Genomic DNA, 17,665 nt, shown 5'->3' on the forward strand with positions numbered 1-17,665 from the left:
TCTACTACATCTGACTAACCGACACCACGAATTCCACTGTCTTATGAAACTTTCACAGCTAGCAAGTAACAATAGTAGCCTTTATTCATATTTCTTGTCCACTTCGGCGCAGCAGGTACCGGTAATGCGCCTTGAACAAATGCAATGGTTCGCGTATTCTCCCGCTCGTTTAAACTAAAAGATTCCAGCTGCAGACCTGCACAGTTTTGTTTCGTTAACGAGGCCACCAAATGATATGACTCCGACAACGTTTAGCTGCATTTGCACTTTAGTTATACGTAGGAACAGTAGTTTTCTGCAAAAGTTTTTGTATATTAAAATCCTTTACACATGCTTTGATAATACACCTAATTGTTTCTGTCTTAGTTTTTCGTGCTATCCCATACAAATCCGCAGCTCCTGTAGAACGAGTTGTATATTTACCGGAGTCCTTATATTTACCTGTTCTTTATGCTATGCACAAAAACGTTTAAGGCTCTCTAAATCATATGACGTAAACGCGCAACTCGATTGGCTGTCTCGTGGACGCCTGCCTCACAGAGCATAGCGCCGGCCCTTTTCGATCACCCGGAAGTACTTTTGATTTTGAAGGAAGGGGTCAACATGCCGAAGCACACAGATTGAATGATTTCTTTTTCTAGACACTGCATCTTCTACTTTTTTCTGCTGTTTTGTTTTAACACCGTCTGGATTTATGTAGATGCACAAGGAGAATATGCTTTGGAATCGGGTTAGCCGCTGTGCGAGCTGAAACGTACTTTATTTCTATTGTGTAAATTTAAGTTTTTATTTTTATACGCCTCAACATGTCGGATACCTGGAGTGATATTCAGGCTCACAAGAAGCAGCTGGACTCGTTACGAGAGAGGCTACAGAGGCGGCGAAAGGAAACCAGCCAGCTTGCACTAGGTAACAAAAGCCGGAGATCGTGCTTATTCCACACACTGACAGCAAACCTAACCGTGATTTACTGGGGGGGCTGAGGGGTTGCGGCGGCCGCCCGCCAGCCCAACCAACCGTGGTGTTCCGTTCCATAACATAGCTTTGCTTTTATTTTTTTGTTTGTTTGTTTTATGAAAACACATCTCACATTAAAGCGAAAAGAAACCACAGTTCCAGCATTATTTACCTTTTACACACATCCACACATATATAATCAAACTTACTTATTTATTTCAGTATTTTTTTACACCAAAGTGACTGTTCGGCTTTTTTCTTGCAGTCAAACGTCATTCTGCAGAATAGCTGTTTCTTCAGGTAGCTGTTTCATTTGACCATTTTTGAACACACAATTGAATGCCATTACATCGCAACCCAAGTGGAGGGAATAACAGGTTTCACTGGTGTGTGCTAATGCAATTACAAAGGTTTTTCTAATTTACTTTACATGTTTAACTAGGGATGAGCTAAGGGAGTTGACCATTAGGGCACAGAAAAAATGGCTGCTGAAAACAGGGTTTGTGGTTATATGTGAATAATAAATTAAAAATCATTTCAGAAGTAATTTTAAGCAGTAATAGCCATTATCAACAGTAGTAATGCTTTGGCAACATTATTACATAAATGTAATGGTATCCTGATAAGAAACACACCAATTTCTATCATAAACAATAACATTTCATCAGTGTGCCCAGACTTTTCACTAATACAATATATGAAGAGTGTAGTCAACGTTCAGATGTATTTCTGAAGCTGAGTGAACTGATTCCATCATTAAGGTGTTGGCTAACATTTTCTCACTGGATGCCTCACCCGTCACTAACCCCTGTCTGATTTTTTTGTGTTTGAATCTGACACCAGGTTGGGCTGGTTTGCATACACAGTTTGGTTGTATGCCAGAGAGAGAAACAGATAATGCAGTCTTTGTACCGAGATGGTTCATAGAGAATCATTGAGAAAAATGGTAAAGTGTGCATATGGTGTTTATTGATTTGGAGAAGACTTATGGTGAATGTGCCACATTTAGGGGTCTGGAGGTGCATGAGAGAGAGAGAAAGGATTACCAGAAACATATATGACAATTGAAGTTAAAAAAAGAAGGCCAATTATTTGAGTTTTAATGAAAATTAGAAAGTTAGTCTGCAGGGAGAGCTATTGAAAAGCTCAAGATGGAGAATTGCTGTAGATGCAAAGACAACCCACAGAGTGCAGTGTGAGTGGAAAAACTGGAAGGCGGTATCAGGGATCTTGTGGGATTGAAAAATTAAGGTGAAGATTTTAAGACCGTGGTAAGTCCAGTAATGATGTATGGAGCTGAGACCTGGGCAGTAAAGGGAGCACAGGTGAAGAAGTTAGATGTTGCTGAAATTAGAATGTTGAGGTGAATGTGTAGAGTTACAAAAGAGGAGCAAATAAGAAATTAGACCATTAGAGGTACAACAAAAGTGGGAGAGAGAGATGCCTAAGAAAGCAGGTTAAAGTGGTATGGGCATGTGATAAGGAAAGACAAGGAATATATGGACAAAAGAGTGATGGGAATAGAAGTACAAAGGAGGAGAAAGTGAGGGAGGCCAGAGTGGAGGTACATTCATAAAGTAAAGGACGATATGAAGGAAAAGGGTTTGTCTGGAGATTGAAGCAGGGCCAAGCTGTATGGAGAAGGTTGATCAGGAATACTGACCCCACATAGAAGTGAGAAAAGATAAAGAGAAGGAAAAAGAAGAATTCAAAGTCCAAATATTAATGTAGAACACCCTGTGTAACTTAGCGTGTATTGAGAAAATGTTTTTACTAATTAGATAAAACCTCAGAACTAGGTGAACTAGAATGGGTCTATTATGGTTTTAAAATTGTATGTTAATTTTTTTCACAGCTAACATAAAAATGGCATAGTGTTATTTTTACATTCAAAAGACATATAGTTCTTATTGAATGCGTCATTTATGAGCCTCGATCGTCTTCAACTTGCTTATCTTCCTTTATCAGCCAAACATGTGTCCTACAAAAGTCTGTAAAGCTAATGAGTACATACTGAAGCTGAGATAGAAATCAGATTTGCTTTACAATCAGTTAGTATATAAAACAATGTTGTCATTGTTTTAACATGACATTCTAAATGCACTTAATTTAAATTGGTGTCATGACAGGTCAGAGCCTATCCCAGTACCACTTGGTGCCAGCCCATTGCAAGGCCCATTTGCATACACTTCCACTTTGCTAAAAAAGCTAAGCACTACCTAAGAACATAAGAAATTTGACAGACAAGAGAAGACCATTCAGCCTATTAGCCTTGTTTGTTCAGCTTGTTTCCCAATATGTCCTTCAGATAATTCTTAAAGATGTCAAGGTCTCTGCTTCAACTACATGTCTTGGTGGTTTGTTTCAGATTCCCACAATTCCTAAAGTAAAGAAGTGCTTCCTGGCTTCAGTCCTAAATGCACTTCCCCTTAATTTCCACTGGTGTCCCCAAGTATGCGATTCATCGTTCAGCTGACATTATTGTGCTGGATCTTCTTTAGCAATACAATGGAGGATTTTGAACACCTGGATTAGGTCCACACACAGTCCCTTCCTTTCAAGACTAAACAGGTTTAATTATCTGAGTCTGTCCTTCACTCCTGGGATGCACTTCGTTGCTCTCCTCTATGCAGCTTCAAGTTCTGGTATCTTTTTCTTGTAGTGTGGTGATCAGAACTGCAGACAGTACTCCATATGCTTTCTTACTAGTGTATTGTACAGTCTGAACATGGCTCCCCTCAATTTATATTCGACAATTTTTACAATATAACCTAACCTCTTTTGACTTTTAATTTCTTATGCACACTGATTGATAATAAATGGGTCACATAACCCCTACATCCTTTTTAGAGGTGGCTTCCTTTAGGACAGTGTCATTTTGTATTTAGAATTGATGTTACTTTTGCCCACATGTAACACTTTTCTACATTAAACTGCATTATCCAAGTGCTTATCCATTTCAGGAGCTTCTACGTGTCTTTTTGAATTGTTTTGCTGCCTCCTCAGTGTCTGCCATTCCTCCAATTTTAGTGTTGTATGTGAATTTTGCAATTTGCTAATTACAATATATTGGGGTCTGGCCAAAGACAGACTCCTGAGTGACCCCACTGATGACATAACTCAATGTGGTGTATTTTCCTCTTATCTGTACTCTCTAGTTTCGAAGGTTAACTCTTCTGTTACAACTTTTATGTTGATTTGGGAAGAAAAACCCAATGAATCATGAGATGAATGTGCAAAGTCTGTATGGACAATGTCCAGGCATGGGATTCAAACCCAGGACGCTGTGAAATCTTTGCAGCAATTGCAAAATTAAAAAAAAAAAAAAAGTATTAGTATATACTTATACTATAAACATGTACAATTTTTACTTTCTGTGTAATTACTATACTAATGATTAAAAATTTGAATCTGCACTTATACACTCACATTTGTTCCAAAACACTAGCAAGATTTACATCCTAAAATTATTGCAGTGGTTCAAAGTAACACTAAATCCAGTACAGTTTCCAATCTAGCATTAAGTGAAGTATAAAAACAGGTTACTTGATCAAAACAAGGTTTTAAAATTCCCCCTTAATGCTTTGATATTAATGGTTTTATAAACCAATAAAACAAGAATTATAAAATAATAAAAGCAGTTGCTAATAGTACACAGTCAAGAGTTCAGAGTGTTCAACTTCCAATAGAAACATGATTAAAGATTACTTTATATATTGAATATATCAGTTGCATTTGCTGTTACTTTTTAAAATGTCCATCGATAAAAGTGACTTGTCTTAAAAGCAAACTCAGAGTACAAAGTGCCCTGTGATTTTTACTGTTGACTCATAAATTTATTTGTTCAGTGTTTGTCTCATGATAAAAGCTTCTTAGATTTTTGTTGATAGATCAATGCTGTTAGAGAGATATTAATTATAAAGAGACACGGATCACATTAAAAGGTGCACCTCCCAGCAGGCACGAGAGTGTCTATTATGGGATGTTAAAAAGGCGAAGAAGGTGCACGAGTGCCGCAATAGTCAATTCCGCATTTGTTTGATATAAGTAAGAATCAGCAGTGTACCGAGTTAAGATAAGTGTGCGTTGATGACCAGAGGTGAGTTCGTTTGCATTTAACTTGTATTTTATGTTTTTTATATGTTAAGACGTCAAGTCGTTTACATGTACTGATTGCGTTATTGATTTGGATTCTATACTGCCGGTAAGCTAGTGCTTAATTTCAGTAATACTGCCATCTAGTGGACTTTGGGTACTTTATCAATAAGTTTTATGTATTCCTTTTTAGTAGACCACACATACAAATCCACCTATACCTATTCGAGTACAGGTGTATATCTCCAAATAAATGAGTTCAATTTCAATCTAAGCTGCTGTGTGGAATTCTCTGCATCATTTACCAGTGTCCTGATCGACACTCTGGAGTGAACACAATAAGTCCTGAACATACTAAAGATATAGTGGTCCTTTGTTACAAAATTTGGTCCTTCGAGCCGGATAGTGTGTTTACAACGGAAGAAAGATGTCAGAGTATCAGTCCTACAGTAACCGTCCTCGACGCTTGACCCGTCCACCAGCCTATCTTAAAGAATTTGAAGTTCAGTATCCTGGTCAAGTTCCATTACCATCTGTGGCCCATACAGCACGCCCATCACCTGATAAGGAAAGGTATCAAGAGTATACCAATAAATACTACATCCCAATGAAGTCAACAAATCACTTTGCAGCCTCATCTCCTACCAGTCAGTACAGTTCCTATGGAGGAGAGAATAGATTGCACACTACAGTGGATCGGTGGGATGTACAAGATGTGAAAACACCTTTACTTCAAACAGAAGATGCTGATTTCTTACCACTGAGATACAACTTAGTTATTCACGACCTTGAACTTGAGAATCAACAGTTAAGACAGACTACACAGTCCATGAGAGAGGAGATCAGGCGCTTATGGGAGATGCAAGTAGGCATTCAAGAGCAGTTAAAAATAAATCAACAACTGCCCTCAACCCAAAGGCAACTGACCCAAGATCAAGTTCCCCCCGTGCCTGCACCCAGAACTCGTATTAGATCAGCTGAGAAGATTGCCTTTAACTTTGATCGAAATACTCCACCACTACCCGCTCCGCGGCATAGACAAGTGGCAGATAAACAAGAAAAAACCTCTCTTGATGACAGTGAACCTAGTATGCGGGCGAAACTTCATTCATCATAGACCATCAGGAGAGCAGCAAGCTCTTATGGTTCCAGAACCCCCAGGCATTCAATACGTATGTGAAGAATCTTCTCCTATGTATGGATCTGTAAACCATTGTTCCCCACAACCAAGTTATTTGTTGCATACTCCTATTAGACAATATCAAGATATTCGGAAGTCGGAGCCACTAGAACTGACTCAAACCTATTCAATACCTCACGAACAGCACTGTTCTTATCCTCCCATGTTGCATTCTGCTCAAACAGGACAGCAGCACAGGGTTATTAAGCAAGAAATGATGTATAGAGGTCCAAAACCAACAATTCCACATTTCAGTCATAGGGATCCCAGTGAGTTTGCCCGTCTCAGATTAGCTCTGGTGAACCTACTGCCAGAAGATGCCACCGAGCTCTTTAAATATCAGGTGTTGTTGGATCATCTGAAGCTAGAAGAGGCACGTCTAATAGCTGACTCATTTCTGAACTCGGTTACTCCCTATACAGACACAATGGCAGCATTAACAGAAAGATTTGGACAACCTCATCACCTAGCTTTGAGTAAAATAGCCACAGTTATGGACTCGCCTGATATTCAACCTGGTGATGCAGCAGGATTTGAAAAGTTTGCCCTTCAGATACAAGCCTTAGTGGGCCTACTCCAAACTTTAGGTCCAGAAGGTGATATCGAATTACGTTGTGGCTCACATGTCGCTCGTTTACTAACCAAATTACCTTCGGAGTTGCGATCATCCTTTAGAAGACAAATGTGCTACCAACCGGGCACTATTTATACCCTTCTGGATCTAGCAAAATGGCTTAAATTTGAATCTTGGTGCCAAAACTATGAAGGCCAAACCAGAGGCAAAGGACACAAGGATCGAGCGATGCACAGACCAGACAACAGAAAAGATATAGGAGCTAAAACCCGACAGACCACTATCTTTCATGGCACAGAGCAGTCTTCAGTGTCACCTACTTTGACATCATCAGCATCCGTGTCACATTCTACAAGTAAGAAGCCTGAGAAGAGCAAAGTTTTCTGCCCATACTGTGATAGCACTGAGCATTACCTGAGTCAATGCTCTCAATTTCAACAGCTTAATAAGGAGCAGATAATCAACTGGATTAAAACTAAAAATAGATGCTGGAGGTGTGGACGAGCCCATCAAGCTGCTCAGTGCACACTGAAGAAACCATGTCATCTCTGTAACAGGAAGCATCTTCAAATCCTGCATGAAGTAAACGATAGATCACCAAAGGAAGAAATTTGTTTAGTGAGTTCTACAAGTGAAACTCTGTACCTAGATAAACCCGAAGGCTCCAGCCGCGTCCTCCTTAAAATAATCAAAGTTCGTCTACAACACCAAGATGAAGTTTTAGACACTTATGCTATTCTTGATGATGGATCAGAGAGAACAATCCTGTTATCTGATGCTACCCAGAAACTAGGTCTGAAGGGAGAACCAGAGGATCTAATACTAAGGACCATTAGACAAGATGTGAAGACACTGCATGGTGCTTCAGTATCCTTCAGAATAGCTTCAGTTTCAACCTAACAAGAATTATCTTATCACAAGAGCCTTTACAGCTGATCAACTGAGTCTGGCAGAACACTCATACCCAATAGCAGACCTACAGCAACGATACAACCACTTAAAGGGTCTTCCACTACAACCTGTTCATAAAGCATTCCCTCTCTTGTTGATTGGAGCTGATCATCCACACTTGATCACCCCTATTGCACCTGTGCCTTGGACCACCAGGGGTCCTGCAGCAGTTAAGACCAGATTAGGTGGACATTACAAGGTCCAGCGCAACTACTTAAGGAGAACCTGCAACCACAGCAATGCCTTCATATTACCCTCACCCCTTCAATGTCTGAACTTTTCAGAAATGTTGAAAGACTCTGGCAAACAGACATCATACCTTACAGAAATGAGAGACTCCTAACAAGGTCTAAACAAGATCAAGATGCCATAGATCTACTGCATGCAAAAACGATAAAGGTAATGGTAGATGGTGTAAACCGCTATGCCACACCACTGTTACGCAAGAAAGATATGCCTTGTCTACAAGCATACCAAGAAGCTGTTATGCCGAGTTTACGAAGCATTGAAAGACGTCTGTCAAAGGACTCTACAAAGGCAGCTGCATACAATGAAGAAATTAAAAAATTGGAGGAGGCTGGATATGTTGTTAAGTTACCAGCAGAAACAATCACCTCCTCTGAAGAATCTTGGTTTATTCCTCACCATCTGGTTCAGCATAATGGTAAGAACCGGGTTGTATTCAATTGCTCCTTTAAATATCATGGACATAGCCTGAATGAATACCTGCTCCCTGGGCCAGCCCTCAGTCCGTCCCTATTAGGAGTGCTCTTACGTTTTAGGGAACATCCTGTAGCAGTAGGTAGCGACATTAAAGGAATGTTTCACCAAATCCGCCTTTTACCTGCAGATAAACCTCTTCTCCGTTTTGTATGGCGTAATTTGGAAAGTAGCATTTCCCCCCTTATCTATGAATGGCAAGTACTTCCCTTTGGCACCACCTGTAGTCCTTGTTGTGCCATTTTTGCTCTTCAACGACATATAATGGACAACACTGAATCAGGGGATGAGATCCGATCCTTAGTTGAAAGGAACTTCTATGTAGACAACTATTTGCAGAGTCTACCATCAACCCAGAGGGCAAAGCAACTGATAGACAAACTAAGAGATCTTTTGTTAAATGGTGGATTTGACCTTCGTCAATGGACTAGCAATTTTCCCAAGATACTAGAACATCTGCCACAAGAAGCTCGTTCAATCAGTACAGAACTCTGGTTGTCTCAGGATCGATCAGATTCCACAGAATCCACTTTAGGCTTGAAGTGGCATTGTTCCTCAGACACGTTCAAGTACAAGTCTCATCCAGTGCAGAAGACAACGGTTACTATGCCACATATACAGAGTACTCGCCAGTCAGTATGATCCTTTGGGGTATATTCTTCCATTCACCACACGTGCCAAAGTCCTGGTCCAGAAATTGTGGGATAAACAAAGAGATTGGGATGACCCTATGTTGCCTGAAGATCTATTAAGAGCCTGGAATGAATGGGAAGGAGAACTTCACGCTCTGAATAATATTAGTATCCCAAGATGTTATACGCCTGTTGATATGGACTTATTCCCTATTACCAGACAGATTCACATATTCTGTGATGCCTCGAACAAGCTTATGGGTCCGTTTCTTACCTAAGAACCGAAGATAAAGATGGTAATATTCATCTTACCTTCATTATGGCCAGATCTAGAGTTGCACCAAAGCGTCGACAAACCATACCAAGACTAGAGCTGTGTGCTGCATTAAATGGAGCACAGGTAGCTAAACTCTTAGAAAATGAGCTTACTTTAACAATAAACCAAGTGGTTCTGTGGTCTGATTCCACAACTGTGTTATCCTGGCTTCAGTCTGAATCCTGCCGCTTTAAAGTATTTGTGGGAACCAGAATAGCCGAAATCCAAGAATTAACTGATCGCCATTCTTGGAGGTATGTGGACTCCAACAGGAATCCAGCAGATGATATCACACGGGGTCGAACACTAGCTGAATTGTCTGTACCACACAGATGGAATCAAGGCCCATTATTCCTTTATGAACCTGAGTCAGAATGGCCAGTAAGGCCGAATATTACGGTTCCAGAAGTTGAAGCAGAGCAACGGAAGAGTGTCTTTTGTGGTAGTATGGTGACGTCTCCTCTAATTCCTAACCCTAAGGAATACCATACATGGAGGGAACTAGTAGAAGCTGTAGTTCAAAGAAGGGGTGATCAAACTAGTCCTACCGCTGAAGACTATCGAATGTCAGAATTTCTTATCTTTCAAAATTCACAGTTAGACAGTTTTCCTGAGGAATATATGTTGCTGAAGAATGGAAAGCCTGTTCCTGCCACCAGCCGACTTCTTACTTTAGCACCAGAGTTTGACACATCATGTCAGCTTATCCGAGTTGGAGGGCGATTGCGCCGTATTGAAGAGATTGAGCAGTTATCAATTCATCCTATTGTTTTAGACCCTCACCATCCAGTAACTAAATTAATTATTCAAGAATATGATGCCAAACTTCATCATCCAGGTCCCGAGAGAGTGTTTGCCGAATTAAGGAGAAATGTCTGGATCCTAAGAGGCAGAGAAGCAGTTTGCAAATTCCAACATACTTGCACTGAGTGCCGTAAACAGAAGGCAAAGCCCCTTATCCCTAAAATGGCAGACCTACCCCTAGCAAGATTGAGGCTTCAAAAGCCTGCCTTTTTCAGCACTGGCATGGACTGCTTTGGACCGTTTCAGGTTAAGATAGGTAGGCGTTGTGAGAAGAGATGGGGCATTATCTTTAAGTGTCTCACTACCCGATGTGTGCATTTGGATGTTCTCAATAGTATTGACACAGATTCCTTCCTAATGGCACTCCGAAGGTTCATAGCTCGAAGGGGCACACCCTACGAGCTACTGTCTGACCAAGGCACAAATTTCCATGGTGGAGAGAGGGAGTTAAGAGAAACATTTTCCACCCTTAGTTCAGAGCTTCAGAAATTGCTTGCAAAGCAAAAAATCAATTTCCGCTTTAACCCACCAGGAGCACCACATTTTGGTGGCGCATGGGAGAGAGAAATTCGGTCTGTGAAGCAGGCCCTTTATACCACAGTAGGTTCACAGTCGGTGTCTGAAGAAGTACTTAAAACCGTTCTCATCGAAATAGAGGGAATCTTGAACAGTAAGCCTCTGGGGTATGTGTCATCAAACATTGCCGACTTGGACCCAGTTACACCTAATTTCCTGTTGATGGGGCGGCCTGATAGTTCTCTACCACAGGTTGTCTATCCCGTTAATGAGCTGATGGGGCGGAGATGGAGACAGAGTCAAGTGCTTACTGAACAATTCTGGTCAAGTTTTGTCAAATACTATCTACCCAGTTTACAGGCCAGACAGAAGTGGCATAAGGAGCCTCAAAACCTACGAGAAGGAATGGTGGTCATGCTCGTTGATCCTCAGCTTCCTCGAGCACTTTGGTTAATAGGCCGAATTGTTAGAACCTTCCCAGCCCAGATGGTCATGTAAGAGCTGTAGAGGTGAAGGTGAAGGATAGACTCTATACTAGGCCTGTTGCTCGTCTTATTCCCCTTCCGGACATTGAACATCAGGACTCTGATACTAATAAATCATAAGTTTAATATTTTTTTTTCTCTGTTTGAAATAAATAGCAAATATGCATAGCATATTTGGGGCGCAATGTTAGAGAGATATTAATTATAAAGAGACACGGATCACATTAAAGGTGCACCTCCCAGCAGGCACGAGAGTGTCTATTATGGGATGTTAAAAGGCGAAGAAGGTGCACGAGTCCGCAATAGTCAATTCCGCATTTGTTTGATATAAGTAAGAATCAGCAGTGTACCGAGTTAAGATAAGTGTGCGTTGATGACCAGAGGTGAGTTCGTTTGCATTTAACTTGTATTTTATGTTTTTTATATGTTAAGACGTCAAGTCGTTTACATGTACTGATTACGTTATTGATTTGGATTCTATACTGCCGGTAAGCTAGTGCTTAATTTCAGTAATACTGCCATCTAGTGGACTTTGGGTACTTTATCAATAAGTTTTATGTATTCCTTTTTATTGTAGACCACACATACAAATCCACCTATACCTATTCGAGTACAGGTGTATATCTCCAAATAAATGAGTTCAATTTCAATCTAAGCTGCTGTGTGGAATTCTCTGCATCATTTACCAGTGTCCTGATCGACACTCTGGAGTGAACACAATAAGTCCTGAACATACTAAAGATATAGTGGTCCTTTGTTACAAGTAGAGGGGTTACATATAAGACTCCGTGCATATCAGTGTTTTAACTGTCTAAGGTTCAGTGCTTAAACTGTATTGACGGGAATTCAATATACTTTAAAAGTAACAATGTCTTCTTAGGTACAGAATCACATAGTGGGATAAGTGCTTAATTATATTGTACATTCTAATTTCTGTGCATACTATATTCTAATTATCCAGTGTGTGATCGTATATAAAAATATCCTGTAAATATTTATGTAGATATGTTTCCATATCATTAAGTTCACAGTAATATCCAATGATCAGCGTGCAAATTCACCGATTGAGCCAAACCGCAATTGAACAGAATAAAGCATGAATTTTTTCTATGGCTGTTTTTAGAATGAGATAGAAAGAGAACAGGTTGGTTTTGAGTGAGTAAAAGTAATTACTTTTATTTATTTATTTTTGGACAATTTTCATACCCACTGTATAATAAGGCAGTACTAATTTTAGGCTTTGATGTTATTGCAGAGTTGACATTTTTTAACAGTTTTTAATCTTTAAATTAATCAACTTTAAATCACCTTTGTAACATTATCGATTACTGCTATTTCCAACCAACACCACCCAACACTGTGACTTTGTAAATAACTAACTGGTAATTCACATCACACTAGAAGTGAGACATGTGCCTGGCATAATCCCTCATCTGTCTATTTAACACGGCCTCTGCTCTACTGAAACACTACAACCAGGAGTAAAACTGCAGCCTTTGTAGTTTTCTTTTGTGTGAATTATTCAATGTTCATGTATGGAGTAGTCTGCATTACCGGCCATTTTATTTTGTTTAGCAGGTGAATTGAGATTTCTAATTACAATATCAGGGCTTCAGACTGCTACTAAATTGGTCGCGAATGCAACCAATAATAGACTTTGACGATTATCATTTATACTTAGATTGACAGTGGTAAATGAAATCATTGAAACTTTAAACTAATTATATTGTAAAAGATGCAAAAGGCCTTTTTTTTTTTTTGGAATGGATGTGGTATTATCGTATGTGTTGGTATGGCAGGGGTGGGCGGTGGTAGGTTTCCCCCTTGGAGATCGACAAGTCACATTCCATAAAAGGTTGGCTTAATGTTTGATGCAGGGACACATGGTGAAAATGAAATCAGACTGGTGATGCGCATGCAAAAATAGTTTAACTACATGGCAAGGCTGATACAGCAGCCATGTATTCCAAATGTTGAATCTCAAAGAGAAGCTGGTTACTCTTGTGCCAGAATGATGAATGAAGAGCTGAGTAAGATGCAGCAGGTCATCAAAATGCAAGGTAGATTTGCAAAAGCATTTGAAGTTCATCTGCCCAACATCTACGTCCCCTCTTATGAAGATATCTGTTCCCCATGGAATTCAGTTGTTCTTTTTGACTTGATTCATGTGTCCTATGTTGTGATTGTCACAGATCTCCTTGTGTTTGTGCATTTTTATGTGCCGTTTCTCTTTTGATTTAACGCATGCTCCATGCAAAATGCTGGCCTGTCCTTCAGTGAACATGCCTGCTGTTTCTTTGTGCACAGCAATGTCATTAAGTCTGTGTTTTAAGATTGAAGGTGTATTATACGTTATTGTTGTTTTACTGGGGTGCTCTGTGATTAGTGGTGAACAGTAAACTTTGTTAAAATGTTTCGATAAATACCACTAGTTGTTACTTCAGTCATTTTGGCGTGCACACCATATGTTTTATTACCAATAAATTCTTCAATAGGAGCTCATCAACAGAGAAACAAGGACAATAAGATTTAACAAAATAAATTATTAGTAATAATTATAATTAATAATTAATTAGTTGAAATCCAAGAATTCTGTACAAATACAATTAAAAACAAATCGTTAAAAAAAATTTTTTGGTGAAAAAGAGGAAAACAAAAACGTTTCCACAGGAAAGGCTTTGTTGTGGAGCTCAGATGTCGTATGAATGATTAAAACCATGTGAATTAAATTGTTTAAGTTCTGTCAGAAAAAAAAAAAGAAATTCCCTTGCCTCTCATGACCACTGCTTTAAATTAGGGGTTTCATTTTCAAAACAGGAGTCATTATCCTCTAAAACTTATTTTCTAGTTGATCTAGTAGTTCTAGGTGATCATGGCAGATTAAACACTGGAAAACACTACAAAATAAACAGTAGGTAATTAAAATACTGCACAGTGTCTTTAATAAGCTTATCAGGCAGTCTTCAATTGCATGTCCATATCTACTGTGTCACTCCATCCCTTCCCACAGTGGGGGCAGTTATTTCCACAGCTGAGCCTTTGATGTAGAAATGTGTACCCCTGTAAGCTGCTTATAAAATAAAGACTATATAGCTAAAATTGTTCAAAATTGTATTTTAAACGACAGTAGACAGTCTTCTATTTCATATTTAATGTGCATCTTCATCCCATTCACTGGAGGGGACACTCATTTTCACAGCCGAACCTTTGTCGTTGAGATGCTCTTCTGTTTACAAAATGAACACTGGACAGCTAACATTGAACTAAACCTTTTAGAAAAAAAATCCATTGTCGCTTTTTTCACTCTGCCAGTTTGTCCTATCCACTGGAAGGGACACTTATTTCCGCAGCTGGAGCAGAGCCCCCTTTTTGCTGCTTACATGAATGAACACTGGACAGCTAAAACTGTTTGAAATGTATTTTAAAAGGTTGTTGGCTCACTTCAAACAAGAGGAAAAGAAGACCAAATTGCACTGAATGGCTTTCTGACGCGGACATTCAGTGACAGAGACTTAGAGTCTGAATAAAATACACTATGGCTGCACATACAGTAGTGTGAACGATATTATGACATTCAGTTACCCAAATCATCAAGATGGACATAAAAGTACAAGGGAAAGATGCTTTGTACAGAAGGAAAAGAATTGGGCACACATACATAGAGGATGGAAGGGTACTAGACTGAAAGATTAATATTTTACACATCTGATTATTTGGTACCTGTATCAAAGCTATTGGCTCCTAATTTTTTCTTGCAGGAACTACTGGCTGCTTGAGGTGAATTTTTGTCTGGAGCCCTGATTATTGGATATTTAACATTTATTTCATTTGTTTTGAATTAACATTTATAAATATGTTGTCCTGGTGATCTTTTTTAATTTGTTAAGATTATTAAAAGTCATATATACAACCGCATTACTTTGTGAGCAGAAGTTAGTATTGGCAAAATGAAATATAAATAAATGAAATTAAAATCGGTGTGATTTTTATAATGCCAGATTTTATAGGGAAACTATTTATTCAGATTGAACGTGAAAGTAAAGTTGATGTTTAACATAGTTGAAATGGTTCAGCGTCCAATGGAATATCACTGCCCTACCTGGTGCTGGCTGTGTAAAGTACTTATAGTATTTATACTGTAGAGAAATAAGCTATTAAGAATACTGGAGGCAAAACACAAATTGCCAAGCCACAAAAGCATTTCTTATGCTGATGAATGTTATAAATTAAACACCCTGCTCATTATACAGTGTGTTACAAACAAGAAGGAGCACACACACACACACACACACACACACATATATATATATATGCAAATAGAAAGTATAGAACTTTTACAAATGATGTAAATCATAAAAATATATGTAATATACACACATGTACTGTACATGTATTATGATCAGTAATTAGCTTTGTAATGAACTAACAGCTAAGTCTTATATAACACAGCATGAGAAAGAAAAAGTTTACTGACTGACATGTTTCATTATAAAAAGAAAAAAAAACTATTTTATTAGCTAATATTTCCTATTAATATTATGAGATTATATGTTTATATGAAGCCGATCGTCCATCGTTAATGTGTTTTGGGAATGTATCGAAGTATTGAATATCGCATTTTGGGTCAAAATAATCCTTATATCAGTTAAGGTCCATATCACCAAGATTTAATACAGCTGAGTTTGACAAGCAATATCAGTAGAGGTTTCTTGCTTCTATACTTTCTGTTTAATTACATTTGTTTGTGAATGCAAATCTGCCTTCAAGTGCCCCAATTAGCTATGGTGAGAAAGAGACAGCCTGAGTTTGTAGATGACAGGATGTGAATGTGACAAATTGTACAATTCATATTCAACTTATAAAAATCAGAATAAACTCAATAACTTGACTACAATGTGAACTTATTTGGTATAGAAGTTGTTGAACAAACTTGATGTTTTCTGTGCACCGTCAGTTGGAATATAGTTTGTACCAACAAAATCCATTGCTTTTACATTTTTAGAGATTGTACACTGCAAACCTTAGAAATCCTGCAGCAGTTTTTGTCCCTGTTTCTGTGACTTGTTCAAGTTTAAGTCAAATATTTAAGTTAATTATGGTTTTCACAAGCAGAAATATTTCATCAGTGCACAAAAGCAAAAAAAAAAAATAAAAAATCATATGTGGCCTCAGTGTACCTATTATATATTACAATGAAAATACTTGGTACAGTCTGATACTCACACAATGTCTCTTCTGTATGACATGTCTCCATGTGGTTTCGCAAATGAATGTGTAAAGTATGCATGCTTTTTGCTTGAAAACAGTGCACAATTTCAAGTAAAGTGTGAAAGCCCTTGCCTGTCATTTAGAGAGGCATGGTTATGCCCTCTTGACACTCCCAACTAGTTTTCCAGATATAATGGGATGGTATTATAAAAGTGGAACAAAGTACACCCTCCAGAGCAGCTCACAAAGATCCTTGTTTTTCATTTCACAGAAATTAGCAATTTTCTTTGGAAGTAATACAAATAGTTTGCTCCCAGAGGTGATGTGTGTTTTACAACATGGCGATCTGAGAAATCACATAATACTGCATAGTTTATAGTAATTCAATGATGAGACTTTTTATTTTTTAATATTTAAGCTATAAGACACAATTCAATGTATTTCAAATATGAATGTAATAGTCCATTAATTCCTAGTACATAGTAAGTTACATATCATTTTGCATAGTACATCCCTTTATAAAGTTACATAAAGGTTTTTTGGTATCTACTACTATCCAATGGATTTAATGTTTCAGGTTTTGATGTCACTCCTGGTTGGTGTCTGTGAGGGTTTGGATTGATTCTCACTATATTCCAAAGTCAACTGGTGATATCAGATTGACCCAGTGTGAGTCCCTGGTATATGTATCAATGAGACCTGCAATAATATCTACAAATAGACAGTGGCCAGATAACCTTTACCCTGTAAACAGGCAAACTATACAATCAAGTTAACCGGAAATTAAAAAATATACTATCAACTTGTAGAAAGTGTTTTCTTTGTATTGAATGCTTCACACAGTTTTATGTTTTAAAGATGGAACTAAGAAAAAATAAATTGTCAGTGCAAAAACAGTGTACCTCCACACTGCACATTCCAGTCTTACATTTTCAATGTGTGTCTTCTTTTTTATAGATATTGTAAATCCAGATGCCAGTCTCACACGAAGTGATAGTCCTGGTCCCCCAGCGGCTCAGAGCCAGTCCAGAGCTGCATCTGAGAGCCAAGAAGTCCGAATTGACCCAGAACTGGAGAACAGACTGCTTATGCACCTGTCAGATCTGGGGCTTACACTCCCCACAGATTCTATCACTATAAAGAATGCATTGTCTACGGTGAGGTTACCATGTCTAAACATGTTAATTTTAGAAACGGCTGTGTAATTTAAATAATGTGGTGTAAAAG

General features: G+C 38.6%; 1 protein-coding gene across 1 annotated transcript in view; it reads left to right on the forward strand.

Moving 5' to 3' along the window:
• The first annotated feature begins 583 nt into the window (after positions 1-583).
• mettl3 (methyltransferase like 3) overlaps positions 584-17,665 on the forward strand; it is a 36,857-nt gene continuing 19,775 nt past the window's right edge. Inside the window, exons 1-2 of the mRNA XM_039746275.1 lie at positions 584-909; positions 17,396-17,595. Coding sequence (XP_039602209.1) covers positions 807-909; positions 17,396-17,595 — 303 coding nt within the window. The 5' untranslated portion in view covers positions 584-806. The remainder of the gene's footprint in view (positions 910-17,395; positions 17,596-17,665) is intronic.

This window comes from Polypterus senegalus, chromosome 1 (genome assembly GCF_016835505.1).
Source record: "Polypterus senegalus isolate Bchr_013 chromosome 1, ASM1683550v1, whole genome shotgun sequence".
Classification (NCBI taxonomy): Eukaryota; Metazoa; Chordata; class Cladistia; order Polypteriformes; family Polypteridae; genus Polypterus; species Polypterus senegalus.